Here is a 20,418-nt window from a genome sequence, read left to right as displayed (position 1 = left end):
AAGCCACATAAATGCTGCAGTGGAGGTTTGGGTTGGAAGAGGGATAAACGCCAAGCGGAGGATCATCTAAACTTAAAGCACAGCATTGTTTGAGTTTGCTTAATCTTACCACATACAGACTTATCAATGACATGAAATGGCACAAAAATTTGAGTGGATGAATTTGCTTTTGTCTGAAAGCACTGAAAGAAAAAGAATGTGAAACTTCTCTTCCTTTTTTACAGGATTCTCGAGCCATGTTTAGGATATTACCTTTACCAGAGACGTAAAAACGATGGGAGTGTTAAAAGAAATAACACCACTACCCCTATTACTACTACTATTATTACTGCTACTAGTGTTTTTACTACTACTGTTACTGTTATTATTGGTACTATTGGGGAAGTGCTGGCTCCATGGTTAAGGAACTTCTGATCAGAAGGTCAGAAGTTCAAGACCCGGGACTGTTGGACCCTTCAGCAAGACCCTTAACCCTCTGTACTCTAGGGGTGTTGCTATCACATTTGACCTGTTGTCTAGGATATTCAGCAGGATTACAAAGGAAAGGAAAGACGCATATGAAAGAGTTTTACATACTTTTGCACTTGACAATGAAGACTATCTTCTTCTCGTATCATTCTCATTACTCCTATTACTACTACTGCAACTACTATTACAACTAATACTAATACTTAAACTTATATTTTTTCCATTTGTAGTTTCATTTTCATTTAATTTTCGATACCACCTATGCATTGTGGGTCGCGGGGAAGCTGGAGCCAAACCCAGCTGACGTCAGGTGAGAGGCGGGGCACACTCCAGACAGGTCGCCAGTCCATCACACAACACACAATACTGAGGGTCATCTAAAGCAGGGGTTCTCAACCTTTTCTACTATAAGGCCCACCTATTCATACTTGTAACAAGTCAGGGCCCCTTAAAAAAGATCCCCAGTTATTTTGGCTCATCTATTCTTTTAGAATCTAATAATCTACTGTAAAGTGTATTAATGGGATGCAGCATCACTCCCTGTTACAGATGGGAGCCCAGGAATTAAATAAATGCAGTAAAAACAAACTGTTTTTAATTGTAGGTATTGTATTTAAAACTGTATGGATGTGCCAGAAGCCAAACCATGCATGCAGGGCATTCTCAGTCAAAAGGGATTAATGATCCAAAAGTGGAGTCTGGTCCATTAACACAAGAACTTATTACCATGTTTGTGTTCAGCAAACAAGCAAGTTATTAAAACCAATAAGTACACTCAAAAGAAGTGGGTATAGAAACCACTCAATGGGATTAGATCCTTACACGCTAACAAAGAAGGATTTTTCCTACAAGTTGGAAAATTATCCATCCGTTGAGTTCCCCGACATCTCAAACTACCTGGTGTTGCAGACATCGTTCTACACGGACAAACACATGAAAACCTGGAAGAGCATGGAGGCGTACGACTTTTTATATGTGGCTGGGTTAAAGATCTGGGGATGAGGCCACTACAAGATAGACGGCGAGAGATGGATCTAAGTGCAGGAAGAGTGTTTATTCGCAGGTGTGATATTTACAAAAACGAAAGCAAAACAGAAAACAGAATTTTCAAGCAGAATAAAACAGTGTTATAAACATGGCTAGAAACAAACGTGATAATGATGACACTTCACAAAGCCTCTGTGAAAACAGCGTCCATATCTGCTTGTGCTGATCGTGCTCAAATCAGTATCAGGTGTTTCCCATAACGACTGGGTCCCAAGCGTGCGCACAGCATGCTCCATGAGCGAGCACGGCCGCTCGAGCTGCGTCAAACTCAAGTGCGTGACAGTGTGACAGTCAAGTGTTCGTATGCTGTGTGACCACAACTTTTAACTCACGTGTACGGTATATCGCCATGCATCACCACCAAAATGCCTCATTTTCATCGGTAACCCACTGCAAAGCATCGTGAGCTGTAGTGTGACCGTAGCTTAATGTGACCTCGGATGCAACCCAGCAATTGTACCCTACCCTACTACGAGTAAAAATTAGCTTCAACTTGAAAAAAAATTGCAGCCCACTCGAGGGTGCAGTGCTTGAGAAACACTGATATAAAGCAAGATCCTCAATACTATAAATCCATTTGTTGTATTAATACTAATTCTGTGTAGTAATTATATACTGTTGTGTTAATGAAACTACTGCTACTGTAACTACTAATGATACTACTACTACTACTACTACTACTAATAATAATAATAATAATAATAATAATATATTTAAGATACCTTAAAAACTAATGTATACAGCTTTCCAAAGACCAAGGCATAAACTATTGGTAGCAATTGCAAGATATTATGCTTTCTTTTTAACCTTCATCAATAAATCTTTAACTGCGTTATATTTTTACAATGGCACAGAACAAAAATGAAAAGGTTCAGATTGGAGCCGAGAAAACTGTCACACTGAAACTCCATTTCTCACTTCGAAATACACATTACTGAGCCACATGAGTCATTTGAATTAAGTGCAGACCCAAAGCATCATCACAGCATGTCTAAAGAATAAAAGCACACTACACTGATAACCCCATATCATTTCCTGTTTTAGAATTGCAGGGGCTAAACCAGCTCCATCCCCTTTGATGTGGAGAATTAAGAAAAGCTCATGATGGAAGTGAAGGAACGCAGACCGTACCGCTCTCTGACGGCACGGCGGGACACAGAGCGCCGCTACACCAGCTCTTCAGCCGACAGTGAGGATGGCAAGCTCAAGCCCAAATCCTACAGCTCCAGCGAAACCCTCAAAGCCTTTGAGCAGGACACCCGAGTGGCCTACGGCACACGCGTCAAAGATGTAGTGCACCATGAAGTGGACGAGTTCAGCAGGCAAGGTAGGGGCTAAAGAAAAGGTCCTGAGGCTTAAACTAATTACAGTGCTCCAAGGTGGTTGGACAGATAGACAGAAACTTAAGCTTAAAAAGACATTTCAAAGAGAAAAGTGGATATTCTGCTACTTCAGCATATTACGCTAACATGTCATAGGCAAGTAATAATGTGATCTCATTCAGAGGTTGTTTACAAAGTTGATGAAAATAATGACGGTGCTGGCATATACCCATACAATCTGGTTCAACAGCTAAAGTCTAATTAATTCACCATTGCCAGGTCATACTCATTAGATCTCGCTGATGTGTGTCAGGATGAACCCGTGTATCATTTATACATCCATTTCCTTTTGATGAAATTTTAAGTCGTAGAGTCACCTTGGTTTTCAGATCATTCTTTTCTCTCTCTCTCTTTTTTCCAGCTCACACTGAAGTAGATATCTGTTACATTCAGGCGTTAACATGAAAAGCTCCATAAGTATCTGCAGGTTTTGTGAGATAGGAACTGCATCCCTGAGATATGCTTCACAAACGGATCACATTCAAGCGATTATGGGAGAAAACGTTGTGAAGATTTGGTTTGCTCTTCATTAGATTCACTTTCAGTCATTAAGAAAAATGCAGCATCTAAACATAAATAGATAAAAGGCTGCATTGTAGCCCTGCCATTAGCCCAGCAGGAGCTTAATGCGAGCGGCTGGAGTGAATGCCAATGCCAATCTACCGATGTCTTTTATGACCTTCTAATGCAGGGGTGTCAGACTTCAATCCTGGAAGGCCACAGCACTGTGGAGTTTAGCATCGTAGCCCATTTAACACACCTACAGTGTTTCAGCTCATCAGCTAATTACCAAAGGCTGCATAGGCTGAGTTTGGTGTTAGAAAACACAAATCTTTCCAGAATGGAGCTTAACGTCTCATCTCATTATGTCTAGCCGCTTTATCCTGTTCTACAGGGTCGCAGGCAAGCTGGAGCCTATCCCAGCTGACTACGGGCGAAAGACGGGGTACACCCTGGATAAGTCGCCAGGTCATCACAGGGCTGACACATAGACACAGACAACCATTCACACTCACATTCACACCTACGGTCAATTTAGAGTCACCAGTTAACCTAACCTGCATGTATTTGGACTGTGGGGGAAACCGGAGCACCCGGAGGAAACCCACGGGGAGAACATGCAAACTCCGCACAGAAAGGCCCTCGTCGGCCACGGGGCTCGAACCCGGACCTTCTTGCTATGAGGCGAGAGCGCTAACCACTACACCACCGTGCCGCCCCAAGCTTAACATCTGTTTAAAAAAAAAAAATTGAAATCAATCAGTAAGTAAAATCTGATTGGTCAGAAGATGTTGGTTCATTTTCCATGATAGCAAGTAGTGCCGAGTTTCCCAAAAGCATCGTAGCACAAAGATCATGGTTAAATGGTCGAGCGAGCAGCACAGTGAACACTCTCCTAGTGAAGATGCTCTTATCATTAAGAGGCTTTTGGGAAGTTCAGTGGGCGGCACGGTGGTGTAGTGGTTAGCACTGTTGCCTCATAGCAAGAGGGTTCAACCCCAGTGACCAACAGGGGCCTTTCTCTGTGGAGTTTGTACGTTCTCCCCATGTCTGTGCGGGTTTCCTCCGGGTGCTCCGGTTTCCCCTACAGTCCAAAGACATGCAGTTACGTTAACTGGCTACTCTAAATTGCCCATAGGTGTGAATGTTTGTTTCCCAAGCCCAAAAATGGGAGGGTTGTGGCAGGAAGGGCATCATATGCTTCAATTAATATGACCTGTGGATCAATAGGGTCCACATGGACCCTGACCTGGCAACAATGCTGGACGAAGAAGAAGCAAGTAGTTCTGACGCCAAGGAAAACACATGTTTATGAATGCGTTATTGTTTCCATAGCGACAACTTAAACATGGACTTGTATGGTAAAGGTTTCCCATGAACACAAGTAAAAATGTTATGATTGTTGATTTGGTGAAGTTTGCTGTAAGGCGGCATAACTTTACATTTCCAACACAGGAAAGTCTTTAAGCTGCGTTTGTTTTTAACTTCAAGAGAGAGAAAAATAGGCTGGTGAGGGAAAAACTGTTTATCGCAGTTATGCGATAACAGGAATGAAGTAGTTTCATGGGCGTGTCATGTTAAATGTAACTACTGAATGTACAGGTAAATTGTACAATATGTTATTCTTATATTGGCAAATTTGCTGTGGTGTGAAAGGAATAAAACACTTTGGGAAGTGCTGTTATTGAAAAGTAATCAAACTTCGGGTGGTAACAGTAACCCACCATGACCCGACCTTTTTTTTTTTAAAGATTTTTTTTGGGCTTTTTTCACCTTTATTATTGGATAGGACAGTGTAGAGACAGGAAATGAGCAGAAGAGAGAGACAGGGAGGGATCAGGAAATGACCTTGGGCCGGAATCGAACCCAGGTCCCCAGATTTATGGTATAGCACCTTATCCACCTGAGCCATGATGCCCCAGACCTGACCTTGTTTTTAATTATTTTCTTATTAGGCCAAAAAAAAAAAAAAAGTGTGTTTCCGGTTACCCGACCAACCCTAATCCGTACCGCCCGACCCTAAACTTTTTTTTCGTTTTTTTCCCAGTCGCGACTTTTACATATAACCCAACCGCGTGAACCGGAAGTTTTTGTCACTCACTGGGAAAATCAGGGCTTTCCACAAGCGCCGGCTGCCGGCCATACAGCCGACTGCACAATTAAGTCCAGCCGGCTACTTTAATGACTATTATTTTTGTAGCCCACAGGCTCTAAATATTAATTTTCGATTTTAATAAAATTAAATGTTTATCTAACGGACTGACAATAATGTCAAACTGAACCGCACTCATTTAAGTTGTGATTCGCGCCGTTTGTACCGATAATAACCACAAATTCCCCGCCGACTTCGTTGATCAGGGGAGGAACTCATCCGCGGCCCCGACATGCGGTGTGCGCGCGCATTCGGCGGAGGCAGTAGTGTGTCGGGGCCGGCGGAGGGAACAGAAGCAGAGAGAACGCTTATTTTGTCTTTCACCTAGAGACATGATTCAAACTTTAAAACGGAGACAAAATTCTCCTGTGTGGATCTGGCATTCAACTTTTTTGCTAGGTTCTATACTTTTTGATCAGTCACAGATCAAACACCATGAGCACATCTGGAGAAATTCAGACTTTATAATGGGGGTCTATGGCGTTACACACCAGTGGCGCTCAGGAGTTTAGAGTGGAGGCAGCTTGAAAAAAAAAAAGCTCTAACTTTCTCATTTAAACTGTTTTCTCAGCCACAATTTTCTCAAAAGTTGTAGTCACACATTGTGTGAATCAAGACAAGTGTCTCCCTGAGCGATAGGATTTACAGTTTTTGAATGAGAAGCCTGAAAGTAAGGAGAGGACAGCCGCGCTCTCCCATAGACTCACATTATAAACGTGGCAGCGCTTTTACTGCAAAATCAGAAGTCACTTGTTTTTAACTCGCTCTAGTGTCCACATTTTTTACACTAGGGACAAAAAAAATTACATTTATGTGTTCATGGGAGCCTTGTAGCACTCAGTGTGAAAGAATTTTGTGAATAGCTCCTTCCATTTCCGTGTAAATCAGCGTTGTTCGAGGAGAGGGAACTCTGAAAAAAAGCGCTCTTTGCTTGTTATATTGTGTCTTTTCCCTGCACCGTTACCAAGGCGACGAGCTGCACTCAGGGAGCAGAGAGGGGCGGGGCTGCTCTCTCTCTCTCTCATGGTGTATTGAGCTGTTATATTTACAGAAAAATTCATGTTAAAAGGTGTCTCATGCTGCATCAGATTCATCAGAAGGTGGTAACTCAGGTGACCTGCAAAGAAATTCATTATATTTTGTGAAATTATTCCTGTCTAAATATAGGTTATGGCAGCCACCTTGAAAAAAAAAAAATGCCTGCCTACCGACCCTAGTTTTGAAATCTACGTAACCGGAAACACACACATTTTTTTTTTTGGCCTTACAGCACATGCTGTCATGCTTAATCAGACCTGACTCTGAAATCATGTACTTTATCCAACAAGTAGTTGGTTTTGGTGCAAATATAGAACTTTGATCTAACTGCTGTCATGGTTACTAGAGATATATCACAAATGAATAATTTGCTGTTATGTTCTATGTAATTTGCTCAATCTATATTGCCTGCCTAATACACCGAGCTGGTTCTGGAAAGAGTTTTGTGGAAGCAAGGTGACACGAGAGCTGTCAAGATAATGATTAATTGTTGTACACATAATTGCAATTAACAGTTGAATTAGTTTCTGTTGATTTCATTTAATTTTATGTCAGTGTTATAAGAATAATAGTAGTGTAATAATACACATATAGAGCCAATTATCAATATGGATCACCAGTTGAGTGAGTTAGACGTCTTTCTGCTTTTTAGAACAACACGGGGCGATATGACAAGAATAATGAATGCTATATAAAATTTGTGTAATCTTGCGAAAACTATCCCTGTGTCCGAAATCGCTCACTCATTCACTACTCCCTATATAGGGAATTACTATAGAGGACTATATAGTGAGCTCATTGGTAAAATGAAAAAAAAAAAACCTCTTTCGGACACTACTCCGTCACGCCGTTTTTTACGTCATTACTGTCGCACAATTAAAACATTCCAGATCAGTCGGCTGGTGGGTTTTTCAAAATAATAAATACATGCATGTATTTTTGTGATAAATCCATATTATACTGAGTGCATTTCCCACATTAAGAAATACAAAGTACCTGCATCTTTCAGTTCTTTTAAATCAAGGCTGAATACTTTCTTCTTTCTCACTGCCTTTTATTAAATCAAATTTGAGACTTTTAATTTGATTTCTTTCAGCGCGACCGCAATGCATGATGGTGTAGATATTTGCTTGGTTAGTGACCATCGGTTGTACACTACTTTTTGTGATGCATTGTGGGATACTTTGAGTTCACTATATAGGGTGCAAATAATCCTCACTATCGTTTCGGACAGCACTGCAAAATGGCGTGCTCACTATATAGTGCCCTATATAGTGAGTAGGGAGCGATTTCGGACACAGGGTCTGAAAATATATTTAACAGTTATTCCACGAAATTGAGTTGTAAATGCGCTATAAGCCATGCACGGCGAGATTGAGTGGAATAACTGTTTTATTCTATCCACATTCACTGGATTTTGAGAAACAGAGCATTATTTATTTTTATTTTTTGCAAATTCGATAAATAAAAACTTCTGACAAAATCACTTCCGCTTAGAACGGAAACAAACCGGCGAAATGACCGGAGCAATTTGTGAAAAATGCTATAATAATAATTCTTGAAAAATAGAAAAGATTTGTTCTTACCATCAAATACTTTTATTCCATATTTTGTTGCTTTTTTGTATTTTTGGGGGGGTTTGTTTTCGAGGAGAGTTTTTATTTCCTCCTTGGTTGGTTCCGCCATAGATTTACATAGAAGACTAGATGCCTCGTCCCCGTTGCCCGTCAACGAAGTCGAACGTCCGCACATGGCGGCCATCTTACCTCAGACAGCTGGCTTACCCATTACATTGTGTTGGTAGCGATATGTACTTTTCAGATGACCGTAACTTCCTCAAATTTCAATCGATATTCAAACGGTTTGGTTTGTTATATAAAAAAAAACAAACGGAAGTATGTATTTATGATATTAATGATGAATAATCATTTTATGTTTTAAAAAAATACGCATAGCTTGGCGAAATATAGACCCCTTTCACATGACGTCACCGCGCCGCGAGATTTTGTTAGGCGCCATATTGGAAGACCAAGTACATGCACTCACAATATAAAACAAAGTACGAGCGAGAGTAAAGTGACACGATGGATGATAATTCGGGTTATGTGAGTACATTACCAGCTGCAGAAAGGGCACGGTATGTGGAGAAACTGGCTGTGATTGATGGGTTTGACCCATATGATAAGACTCAGAAAAAATTATGTGAATCCAAGCACACAGTTTAACGCAAAAGTTCATTTATATCCCGACCTTGTCAGCTGTCAGATTTATGTTAATGGACCCGGTAAGCTGGTAAATAATATATATATATATATTTTTACCAAATTCTAACAGAAAACGAGAGCGCCCGAAAGGGAAAACCGAGCCGAGCCGCCTCACGGCTGTAATGCAAATTGCTTTCCTGCTCGGTATACAAGTGCGCTTCCATGGCAGGGAAAAAGAAACTACATTCTGCCGCCTATGTAGTCCCCTATTTAAACAAATAGGAGTCATTCAGGATTCAGCCATGTTTTTGCTCCGTGTTTTTATTCGACCAAAGTTATACAGTATTATGAGCTTTAAACTGCATAAATAAAACCATTTGGTGAAACTTTGAAGAAGAGATTGTACTGGTTTAAAGTTTTTACCTAACGTTTTCATGTCGACTCCAATTAATACACTAGTAGAATCGATGACTAGTTTAGTAGGCCAAAACTTTTTTCAATTTTTGACTGTACCAGCCTGAAAAAACTTGCGACAGTCAAATGGAAAAAAAGCAAGCTGGTCATGTTGTACTGGACTAATCTATGACTGATGAGTATAGTAAGTGATACTAGTACTGATACAATAAAACAGACGACTGTAATCTGGTAGGCAGCACGATTTATATTATTTCTCCGTGTCAGATACATAAGGAGGACCGGACACCAATTCTGCCATCTGTTTGCTACCCAGACATTGTAAACTATTTGTTGTTTACACCCAGTGCCTACACTGCTGGTGACTTGAAGGCCTACAAAGGGCTACAGGCTTACAATTATGTTGTTAGTGGCTTGGTTCGTGATATTACAGCTGTTATTAAGAATAACCTACACATAGTTATGGCCAAGGTAATCTTGTTGATATTTATCTTTTAATAATATATCTTTTCAGTTGAAAAATTAATACTTTTTGTTACTATTAAGGTATCCATAATTTAGGTTAATTTATCCAAATTATACATATGTATTTATGATATATGCCTACACAACAACTATGCTTTATTTATATAATAGGAGGGAGAGCAAGCCCCAAACCATCCTAAATTATTATTATTATCATTTTTATTATTATTATTAAATTGTAGAAGTCTGGGAGGCTTGCTCCTCATACAGTTATCAACTTGAGGCCAATTTAGCATGTTTTAAATCTGAATTTCTTGCGTTTGCTTACCTCAAAGTGTCCGCAGATCATGCACAGACTTATCCATTATATCCACAGTTTTTTGCCAAGTCTCACACAGGTTTCTTTCAAGTCTACTGTTGGGCCAATAAATCATAAATAAAACAGCTCAGATTTGTTTGTTTAAGTCGTTTGCCACTCCACTTTATTCTCGTGGGTTCACATACCGCTGCCGTTATCACGAGTTTGTTGGTCTTCCAAAATGGCGCAGGGTCTGTTTACTTCCGGTTTCAGGTGACGTCAGTGAAAGGGGTCTATACTACAGACTGTAAGACAGGATGCATGCCGTAGGAGAAGCTAAAGTTAAATAAACAGCTTACTCACTTCTGAAACTTCAGAAATACTTCATCCACCTCAAAAACCCAATGCACTCACATCATAGCATAATAACAAATGTAAACTCACATCATAGCATAATAACAAATGTAAACTCACATCATAGCATAATAACAAATGCACTGCCCGAGTAAGTAATAGTATAAAACAGTGACAGCGACTCACGGTAGTTTGTGACAAAAAAAGCATTTAATTAATCACATGTGGTTATACTTCCAAGGATAAAAAGATATCTTTACATTTACAAAAAGAACACTCAAAGCTGATAATCATGTCAAAGTCAATATATGTTAGCACAGAAGATTGAAATTTCATTTGACTAGGCTCCAATGTGCAGTTAAAATGAAACTAAACATACTGATATAAACATCTACAATTAAAACACACACAGACACACACATCATCTTGTCATCAAAGTCAGTACTTTGATTTCCTGTAAATCATAATGTGAGTGCTGGGCTGTGCTGTGCTTGCGTAAGTCTTCATACCCCTTGTCTGTGGTAAGATGGCTGCCCTGTGCGGACGTTCTGGAATACGTGGTGAGGAATCTAGGTGGTGTTTACATTAGACCGTATCCGTATCGTTTTCGTTGCGGATGCACTGTCCATGCACATTAAAACGCTGGGAAACGACTCCACAGGCGGAACAGTTTGAATCCGCCAGGGCCCACGTATTCAACCCAGTATGTATGTGATCCGGTGCCGTGTAAACATTGAGGAACGAGGATACGCAGTGCTGAGCTCTAGCTGACGTCGTCATTGGACAGCGTCACTGTGACATCCACCTTCCTGATTCGCTGGCGTTGGTCATGCCACGTTGGTCATGTGACGCGACTGCTGAAAAACCTTCTCCTCTTTAGTCCCAATGACACGGCGTCCCTGATTTCCATAAAGAACTTCAAATTTTGATTCTTATGCTCTCTCACACTCTCTCACTCGCTTGCTCTCTCTTTCTCTCTCTCACAATCTCTTGCTCACTCTCTCTCTCTCACTCGCTCACTCAATCTTTCACACACTTTGTGTGCTTGCAAGTGGTGAGTGACTTGCGCATGCCCGATATGCACTGGGATCATGTGACGTGCCGTCTAATTAGTCATGTGATTAGCGTATCCGTGTATTGGCGTTGCTGTGTGCACGGGGAACGGTTTTGTTGCGGGCACAGAAATTTTGTGTGTGTACGCGAATCGTTTTAAAAACGTTAATCTGATGATCCGCTGATTCGAAATAATGTAAACAGGGCCTAAATCTATGGGTTCCGCGACACACTCTGCCATTTTCTTCTTCTTCTTTAGGTTTTTTTTGACAGTTGGCAAACCAACTTAAATGTGCATCGCTGCCACCGACTGGGCTGGAGTGTAGAACAGGACATATGGGGGGGGAACTATATTCTTTTATTCAGCTATTTCTGTTTCTTTTAAAGGAGAACTGAGGGCAAATTTTATTATCAAAATTCTACAGTATTTATCTCATTTTATTAAATATAGGAATGCATTTTGGTAGCTATTTTGTCACTGCAGTTTATTGTTAAAAGCGCTATACAAATAAACTTGACTTGACTTGACTGCTATAGCAAGTTATGAGTGTTTGAAATATGCTCTGTAATATCTCAGTCCATATGTCAAAGCAATGGCCGTAAACAAGATTCGTTGAGACCTGTGTAAGACATCGTAGGACGGAAGTAAAATGTACAGCGGAAATCAAAATGACCAACATCTGCCAACGTTGTCAAAAGACGCGCGCGCCCTCTTTCAAATACTGATGTAATCAAGTTGAAAGTTTTGCTTAGCAATCAGGAAAGCTTGAAAAAATTAGGTAGTAATCGTCATTTAAACTCATTTTTGTGCAATATTTCGTTTGGAAAACAGTTTTCAAAATGGCGGCACTGACACCTGGCTGACACTTCACGTTTCGAAGTCTCGTGAAGATCGCGCAGATAAGCGACACCTGCCGTGGACCAAACGAACTAAATTCAACATGGCTAAAAACCGAACAGGCCGATAAGTATAATATTTAATTGCAATTAGTTGCCAATATGAGTCACGATATAAGGTTACTAAAACCGAAACATAATTGAATAGCACGTTAATTAAGAAATAAAGCAAGTTTAAAAATGACTTCAGTTCCCCTTTAAATAGTTAATAACAAAGTGATATCTGACTTGATGTGCTCCGCCATTTTGTTTTCCTCTACTCACGGTATATGAGCTGATAGCCTAGTAGTAGAGTGGGCAATCAGAGCGTGCAATTGCTCATATCCAGTGAATGTGGATAGAATAAATGCTATTATTCTCTAATCATGAAATAAATCTTGTCGTAAATGTTGTAATTTTGTACGTGTTACTGTTAAATCCCATCAGCATGGTTGAATGGTTAATGTATCAACTATTATTGTTTTACTCTTATGTGCTCCAGTCCATATTAATATTCCTTTGTTGCAGAGTAGGTTTTTATTTTCTTTTTCCTTTTTTTTTTTGCCAGAGTGAAGTGTAGGTGTTCTAAAGTGCTACTGCATAAATGGGAACTTTTCAAATTAGTAAGGATTTAAATCACTCCCTGTTTAGCACTTGGACACTACAGTTCAAGTGGATATTAAGTACCCACATAGTGAGGTAGAAATAAAATGTGTTGAAAAGCTGGTGGAAAGTGAATGCTAATTAGACATCGTTTTTCAAAGTTGGCAAAGTTCAAGTACTCCATATTGTAGTGCCTGTAGATGCAGTTGCCATGGGCATGAAATGTCAACCCTCCAAGCTACAGTACTTGTATTTTTCTATTTTCAGTGAAGTTCCAGTTTGTTCATTTTGTGTTATTGCTCAATTCATTAATGGCTAGACAGAAATGCACATCGTTTTCTGTAGCACTTAGCATCACATAGCATCTCGTCAAACTCTAAACTTCATCTTAAATGTGTACTATTCAGTAATGCTTGTGTCACACTGTCTAGTATTTTGCCACATAAGCGACGTGTGGGTCAAACGAGGCATATTTTGTCCAAAATTAAAGTCCTGTGACGTACACGGAGTATGTGTGGCGCTACTGTGGCATATCTAGGGTTTGTATGGGGTTCAAGGGGCGTAAAGTTATGGCGTACTGAGGCGTATGCATGGCCTATGATGCGTTGCCGTGGCTTAACCGTTTCGTTAGCGTGGCGTGGCGTTTCGTTCTTACGTGTGACGTTGCTGCTGCATACCTGCGGCGTTCATGCTGCGTTTGTTGTCATTCGTCACAGTCAAAAAAGCATCATGCCAGCGAAGAAGTCAGGACCCAAGAAGGGCACGGGAAGAGGGAAGACATCAGCCACATCCACCCAGCCAGCCCCAGTGCCACCTTCATCAGACACATGTCAACTAAAGTGTTCGCACGGCATAATAGGTGTTTGAGCAACTTTCTCGCTGCATAGCTTTCATTTTTACGGCGTACACGTGATGTATGTGCGACGTATCAAAGCTGCTACATATGTGCTATGGATTTTTAAGTGCGGACTTAAAAATACGCCACACCTTGGTGTACAAGGAGAGCATGTTACGCATCCTCAAGTATTAGCTACGTAAGCTGACGTTCCTTTCTTACTGCCACGTATCTTGATACGTCGTACATACGGTACACAAGGCTGAAATGCCAGTGTGTGACACAAGCATAACTCAGATGAATTGTTCGGTAACAACAGTGAAACTAATTGAAAGGGAATCTACAGTCGGTGGAGAGTGAGGAATGTCATTCTGTTGGAGCCTGGCAGTTCGTGGGGATAAATTGTGTATGCGCCGATAGACAGTTGACACTTGATTCTTGGTTTTTAGGAGGAGAATTTTCCCTGCGAGACCTGGGCTTTGGTGAGCACATGGCTCCTCGCATGGTGGCGTACCGCTCAGACATGGCAATGCCACACCGTGACTACTCTCTCAGCGTAGGCTCAGACGCAGACACCGAGACAGACGGGATTGTGTCCCCAGAGCACGCCGTCCGACTGTGGGGACGAGGAAACACCAAGTCAGGCCGCAGCTCATGTCTGTCCAGCAGAGCTAACTCCAACCTCACCCTGACGGACACGGAGCACGAAAACACGGAGAACGGTGAGTGTTCAGTCTCCTTCTCTTTCTACATGCTGGATGCTCTGTGTTCCACAGTAATAAGCTTTTAAGAAGCCTATTTGGCTCCATTGTAGTTTTCCCTTTAGAACTGGTGGCGCTTTGAACCTGGAGCTCTTATGGAAATGAAGAGCTGTGCAAAATAATTCAGCTTGGCTCTTGGTTATAACAAGCATTCATAAATGCACCCTTTTTATGCCAGTTGTGGAGCGGTCATAATTTTTCCTCCCACTTTGCATTTTGATTGAAAAATCTCATGACAGGAACAAACAAACCCTTTCGACTATTTTCTACAAGACGAATCTGGTTGACCAAGGTTTATATCATGTTTATTGATGATATAGTTTTAATTTCAATTTGGTCCCGAGTGTATTTCAGGGCTGTGTGGATAGTTGTGCATTGTGTATTCTGTCATCTGGGTGTGTGTTTCCTGGTGCTAGCAGTGACACTGAGTCACGTGGCTGTGGGTTTATCCACTCTGGAGTGTCACAGGCTGTGGCAGCTACGAAACAAATTGGACAAGGGAATGAATCTGTGCTCTCATAATTGTTTCTGGATATTTCTACCTCGGCCATCCTGCCGCGCTGAATGTTTTATCACGACGTTTGCTCAGAAGTTAGCCTGAGGCTCAGGGCTTACTGGAAAGAACACATTTTCTACCCTTAAATCCTCATCTCACCCAAGGCTGAATGAATTTGTGAATTCAGTTGTCCTGTTTAAGTCACTGTGATTTTATTGTTGTTGTTCTTGTTTGTAAATACCATCCCATCTCGGTGATTGGCAGTAATGATTTTGGCTGTGTGTACACTGGGATGCAGCATAGCTAACAGGTGGCAGGTGCCCCAGATAGCCTAGGCAGCCATGATCGGTCTGTCTTGTAGAGGCTCGGTGCTTCTAAATTACCCTCAAGGGCCCAATGAGTCTCTTTGCTTGCATGGAAGGTCACTGTGCACGTCGCCATGAAACATGTCAAGTGCGGATCCTGATTAAGCTTGCAGCGGGCAGACGAGCACAGGGAGACACACGCAATCTGGAAGAAAAGTTGCATGATGGGGAGTCAATCAGAAACGCTGCATGATATGGAGTCAATCAGAAAAGCTCAGTTTCGAATGGATTGAATGGGGGTTGCTCTTCTTCAGGTGGATGCATGTGATTACGATAAGTAACGCAGTGTCAGTCTGAGGAGTGAACTGAAATGATAATGGTGGTTGTTATATACGACCTCATCATGCAAGACAAATCGAGTGTTGAAGGACGAGTGCTGAATCAGGAATCACATATTGTGTCTTCTGTCCTAATGAGTACAATTATATGGCCAGGATAGACATCTTGCTGTGAAATGCTTTGTAAACATTGTCTGTTTTCCTCGTTACAGAGTTGAGTTTAATTCAGAGTATCATAGACCATGCTGTGAAATAAGACTCTTACACTGACACTTATTCCAACTATCGATTTCTACAACCCCGATTCCAAAAAAGTTGGGACAAAGTACAAATTGTAAATACAAACGGAATGCAATGATGTGGAAGTTTCAAAATTCCATATTTTATTCAGAATAGAACATAGATGACATATCAAATGTTTAACCTGAGAAAATGTATAATTTAAAGAGAAAAATTAGGTGATTTTAAATTTCATGACAACAACACATCTCAAAAAAGTTGGGACAAGGCCATGTTTACCACTGTGAGACATCCCCTTTTCTCTTTACAACAGCCTGTAAACGTCTGGGGACTGAGGAGACAAGTTGCTCAAGTTTAGGGATAGGAATGTTAACCCATTCTTGTCTAATGTAGGATTCTAGTTGCTCAACTGTCTTAGGTCTTTTTTGTCGTATCTTCCGTTTTATGATGCGCCAAATGTTTTCTATGGGTGAAAGATCTGGACTGCAGGCTGGCCAGTTCAGTACCCGGACCCTTCTTCTACACAGCCATGATGCTGTAATTGATGCAGTATGTGGTTTGGCATTGTCATGTTGGAAAATGCAAGGTCTTCCCTGAAAGAGACGTCGTCTGGATGGGAGCATATGTTGCTCTAGAACCTGGATATACCTTTCAGCATTGATGGTGTCTTTCCAGATGTGTAAGCTGCCCATGCCACACGCACTAATGCAACCCCATACCATCAGAGATGCAGGCTTCTGAACTGAGCGCTGATTACAACTTGGGTCGTCCTTCTCCTCTTTAGTCCAAATGACACGGCATCCCTGATTTCCATAAAGAACTTCAAATTTTGATTCGTCTGACCACAGAACAGTTTTCCACTTTGCCACAGTCCATTTTAAATGAGCCTTGGCCCAGAGAAGACGTCTGCCCTTGTGGATCATGTTTAGATACGGCTTCTTCTTTGAACTACAGAGTTTTAGCTGGCAACGGCAGATGGCATGGTGAATTGTGTTCATAGATAATGTTCTCTGGAAATATTCCTGAGCCCATTTTGTGTTTTCCAATACAGAAGCATGCCTGTATGTGATGCAGTGCTGTCTAAGGGCCCAAAGATCACGGGCACCCAGTATGGTTTTCCGGCCTTGACCCTTACTCACAGAGATTCTTCCAGATTCTCTGAATCTTTTGATGATATTATGCACTGTAGATGAGGATATGTTCAAACTCTTTGCAATTTTACACTGTCGAACTCCTTTCTGATATTGCTCCACTATTTGTCGGGGCAGAATTAGGGGGATTGGTGATCCTCTTCCCATCTTTACTTCTGAGAGCCGCTGCCACTCCAAGATGCTCTTTTGATACCCAGTCATGTTAATGACCTATTGCCAATTGACCTAATGAGTTGCAATTTGGTCCTCCAGCTGTTCCTTTTTTGTACCTTTAACTTTTCCAGCCTCTTATTGCCCCTGTCCCAACTTTTTTGAGATGTGTTGCTGTCATGAAATTTCAAATGAGCCAATATTTGGCATGAAATTTCAAAATGTCTCACTTTTGACATTTGATATGTTGTCTATGTTCTATTGTGAATACAATATCAGTTTTTGAGATTTGTAAATTATTGCATTCCGTTTTTATTTACAATTTGTACTTTGTCCCAACTTTTTTGGAATCGGGGTTGTATAAACATATCAAATTCAGGGATATAAACTGTGCATTGCTTGTTTGTGCACAGAACCTGCTGTATATATTTACCCTTTTAAGACAATGTGTAGGTATAGATAATATACAAAATATGAGTCGTGGGTGGTTGTTTTTTTTTTTTTTTGGCCGATTTTCAGTCATGTCATACGAAGGGCCCAGCAGAAAAATGCTAATCAGGTACTATTGCTGGATTTATTGCTGTAAGAACATACCAGAAATGTAATCATTTAATATTCAAAATAATCTTATTATAAACACTTTCAATCCCATCCATCCATTCATTATCCATAACCGCTTATCCTGTACAGGGTCGCGGCCAAGCTGGAGCCTATCCCAGCTGAATATGGGCGAGAGGCGGGGTACACCCTGGACAAGTCACCAGGCTGACACGTATACCCTGTCCACACTAGGGATTTTGTACTGATACGATACTACTTTCGTACCGCAACACCTGTCCACACTAGCAACTATACCGGTACTGTAGCGGTATAACTGTATCGGTACGAAACCCACAAATGTATGGGTTTCGTACCGGTACAGTATCGGTACTGTAGTGCTTCGCTGTAGTGTGGACAGATGAAGCGGTTCTGTATCGATACAAATAGAATGCACAAGCGCAATGAACCATTCCTACTTCTTCCGGGTTATTCATACAATACAATACGCACGCGCTTTCCAGCTGTAAATAAAATGTCAAAATGGCTCAAAACGACCGTGGAGCTACATGGAGCAAAGACGAAGTTATGTGTTTGTTGGAGCTTTGCGGAGACGAGCGATGCCAGGAACAGTTGGAACAGGAGATTCGTTTTCTTTGTTTCTTTCTCAACTGCCTCGCGCGTTTTATACGATTCGACTGAATAAATGACCACCAGAAATACAGACTGTACACTGACAACAAAAAGCACACACACGTTGTTTCATCTGCCATATTCTCGGAAGGAAGTTACTCGGTAACCACGGAAACATTTCGCGCACGCGCATTTCAACTACCGTGAAAGAAAACCGCAAACATTTCTCACTAGTGTGGACAGATGCACTAAACTGTACCGGTATACTTTGTATCGATACAGTTATACCACTTTCGTACCGGTATATGTGAACACAGCTATAGACAAACAACCATTCACACTCACTTTAGAGCCACCAATTAGCCGAACCTACATGTCTTTGGGGGAAACCGGAGCACCCGGAGGAAACCCACGCAGACACGGGGAGAACATGCAAGCTCCACACAGAAAGGTCCTCATCAGCCACTGGGCTTGAACCCAGAACCTTCTTGCTGTGAGGCGACAGTGCTAACCACTACACCACCGTGCCGCCCCTTGCATTATTATGTATAAGCATAAAAATCATTCAGCTGTGAAATTGACCCCTTGGCTCTAAAAAGAGAGGTAGTTTATGTAGACTCATGTCCTCACTCCGATACAAACTACAAGATTCACACATGGACTGATAATATGAAATGTGTTTATTTCTGTAGTATCTTACTGGGCTCGAACCCAGAACCTTCTTGCTGTGAGGCAACAGTGCTAACCACTACACCACCCTCAACTTTCAATTAGCGTTATATTTTAGACAAGCTTGTTTCTTTAACACGTCTCCTTTTTACCAGAACTATTTGTGATTATTATCTCATCTGGCCATAGGGTGATGAGAGCTATTGCCATGGCGTGGCGTCGGTTGTTCGTCTCATCTCATCTCATTATCTGTAGCCGCTTTATCCTGTTCTACAGGGTCGCAGGCAAGCTGGAGCCTATCCCAGCTGACTATGGGCGAAAGGCGGGGTACACCCTGGACAAGTCGCCAGGTCATCACAGAGCTGACACATAGACACAGACAACCATTCACACTCACATTCACACCTACGGTCAATTTAGAGTCACCAGTTAACCTAACCTGCATGTCTTTGGACTGTGGGGGAAACCGGAGCACCCGGAGGAAACCCACGCGGACACGGGGAGAACATGCAAACTCCGCACAGAAAGGCCCTCGCCAGCCACGGGGCTCGAACCTGGACCTTCTTGCTGTGAGGCAACAGCGCTAACCACTACACCACCGTCTGTTGTCCACAATTCAGTTAAATCGTATCTCCTCCGTCAGTTCTTCATGGATTTCCATTCCAATTGTTTTGTTTGAAAGAGCTCATCACTCCACACTTGGTCATTGTTTTGTCAGATTTTTTGCTAACGAGTTACTAATTAGGCCAAATTAAGAAACGTTCCAGGCCTCTCACTAGAATTGTATCTCCTCTCTCATTTCTCATCCGATTCCAGTTCTGATTGATGTTTTGGGTAGAGCTTCCCTTTGAGGAACAAAACTTGGTCGTTTGTTCGTTGGATTTCCTGTTGTAAACAATTTATTTACAACTTTGTTTATTTTCAGTTAAATCGTATTTCCTCTTTCAGTTCCGCCTTTCGCCCATAGTCGTCTGGGATAGGCTCCAGCTTGCCTGTGACCCTGTAGAACAGGATAAAGCGGCTACAGATAATGAGATGAGATGAGATGAGTTCTCGATGGACTTCAGTTTTGATTGTTTAATTTGAAAGAACTCGACCTTCTGTACAACACTTGGTCATTGTATTGTCAAATTTTTGCTGACGAACTGCTAATTAGGTCATCTTAACCAGTTTTGGGATTTCTTATTAGAATTGTATCTCCTCTCGCAGTTCCCACCCGATTTCAGTTATGATTGATGTTTTGGGTAGATCTCCCCATGAGGAACAAAATTTGGTCGTTTCTTTGTTGATTTTCTTGTTGCAAACAATTTATTTGCAACTTTGTTTACAGCTTTGTTTATTTTCAGTTCAATCGTGTCTCCTTCTTCAGTTCTCAATGGATTTCAGTGCTGATTGTTTTATTTGAAATAATTAGACCTTCTGTACAAAACTTGGTCATTGTATTGTCA

The 20,418-nt window shown here is 41.3% G+C and overlaps 1 protein-coding gene across 4 annotated transcripts in view; it reads left to right on the top strand.

The window, feature by feature from the left end:
- Window positions 1-2,619: 2,619 nt before the first annotated feature.
- tenm4 (teneurin transmembrane protein 4) overlaps window positions 2,620-20,418 on the top strand; it is a 353,388-nt gene continuing 335,589 nt past the window's right edge. For 2 of the 4 annotated variants that reach the window (XM_060944153.1, XM_060944154.1), the window contains exon 1: window positions 2,620-2,842. In XM_060944153.1, coding sequence (XP_060800136.1) covers window positions 2,620-2,842 — 223 coding nt within the window. Of the gene's footprint in view, window positions 2,843-14,139; window positions 14,413-15,829; window positions 15,838-20,418 lie in introns of all 4 variants that reach the window. The other 2 variants (XM_060944152.1, XM_060944151.1) reach the window with 2 other exon arrangements.

The sequence above is a fragment of the Neoarius graeffei genome, chromosome 17 (assembly GCF_027579695.1).
Source record: "Neoarius graeffei isolate fNeoGra1 chromosome 17, fNeoGra1.pri, whole genome shotgun sequence".
Taxonomy (NCBI): Eukaryota; Metazoa; Chordata; class Actinopteri; order Siluriformes; family Ariidae; genus Neoarius; species Neoarius graeffei.
This window is presented reverse-complemented; position numbering and strand designations above follow the sequence as displayed.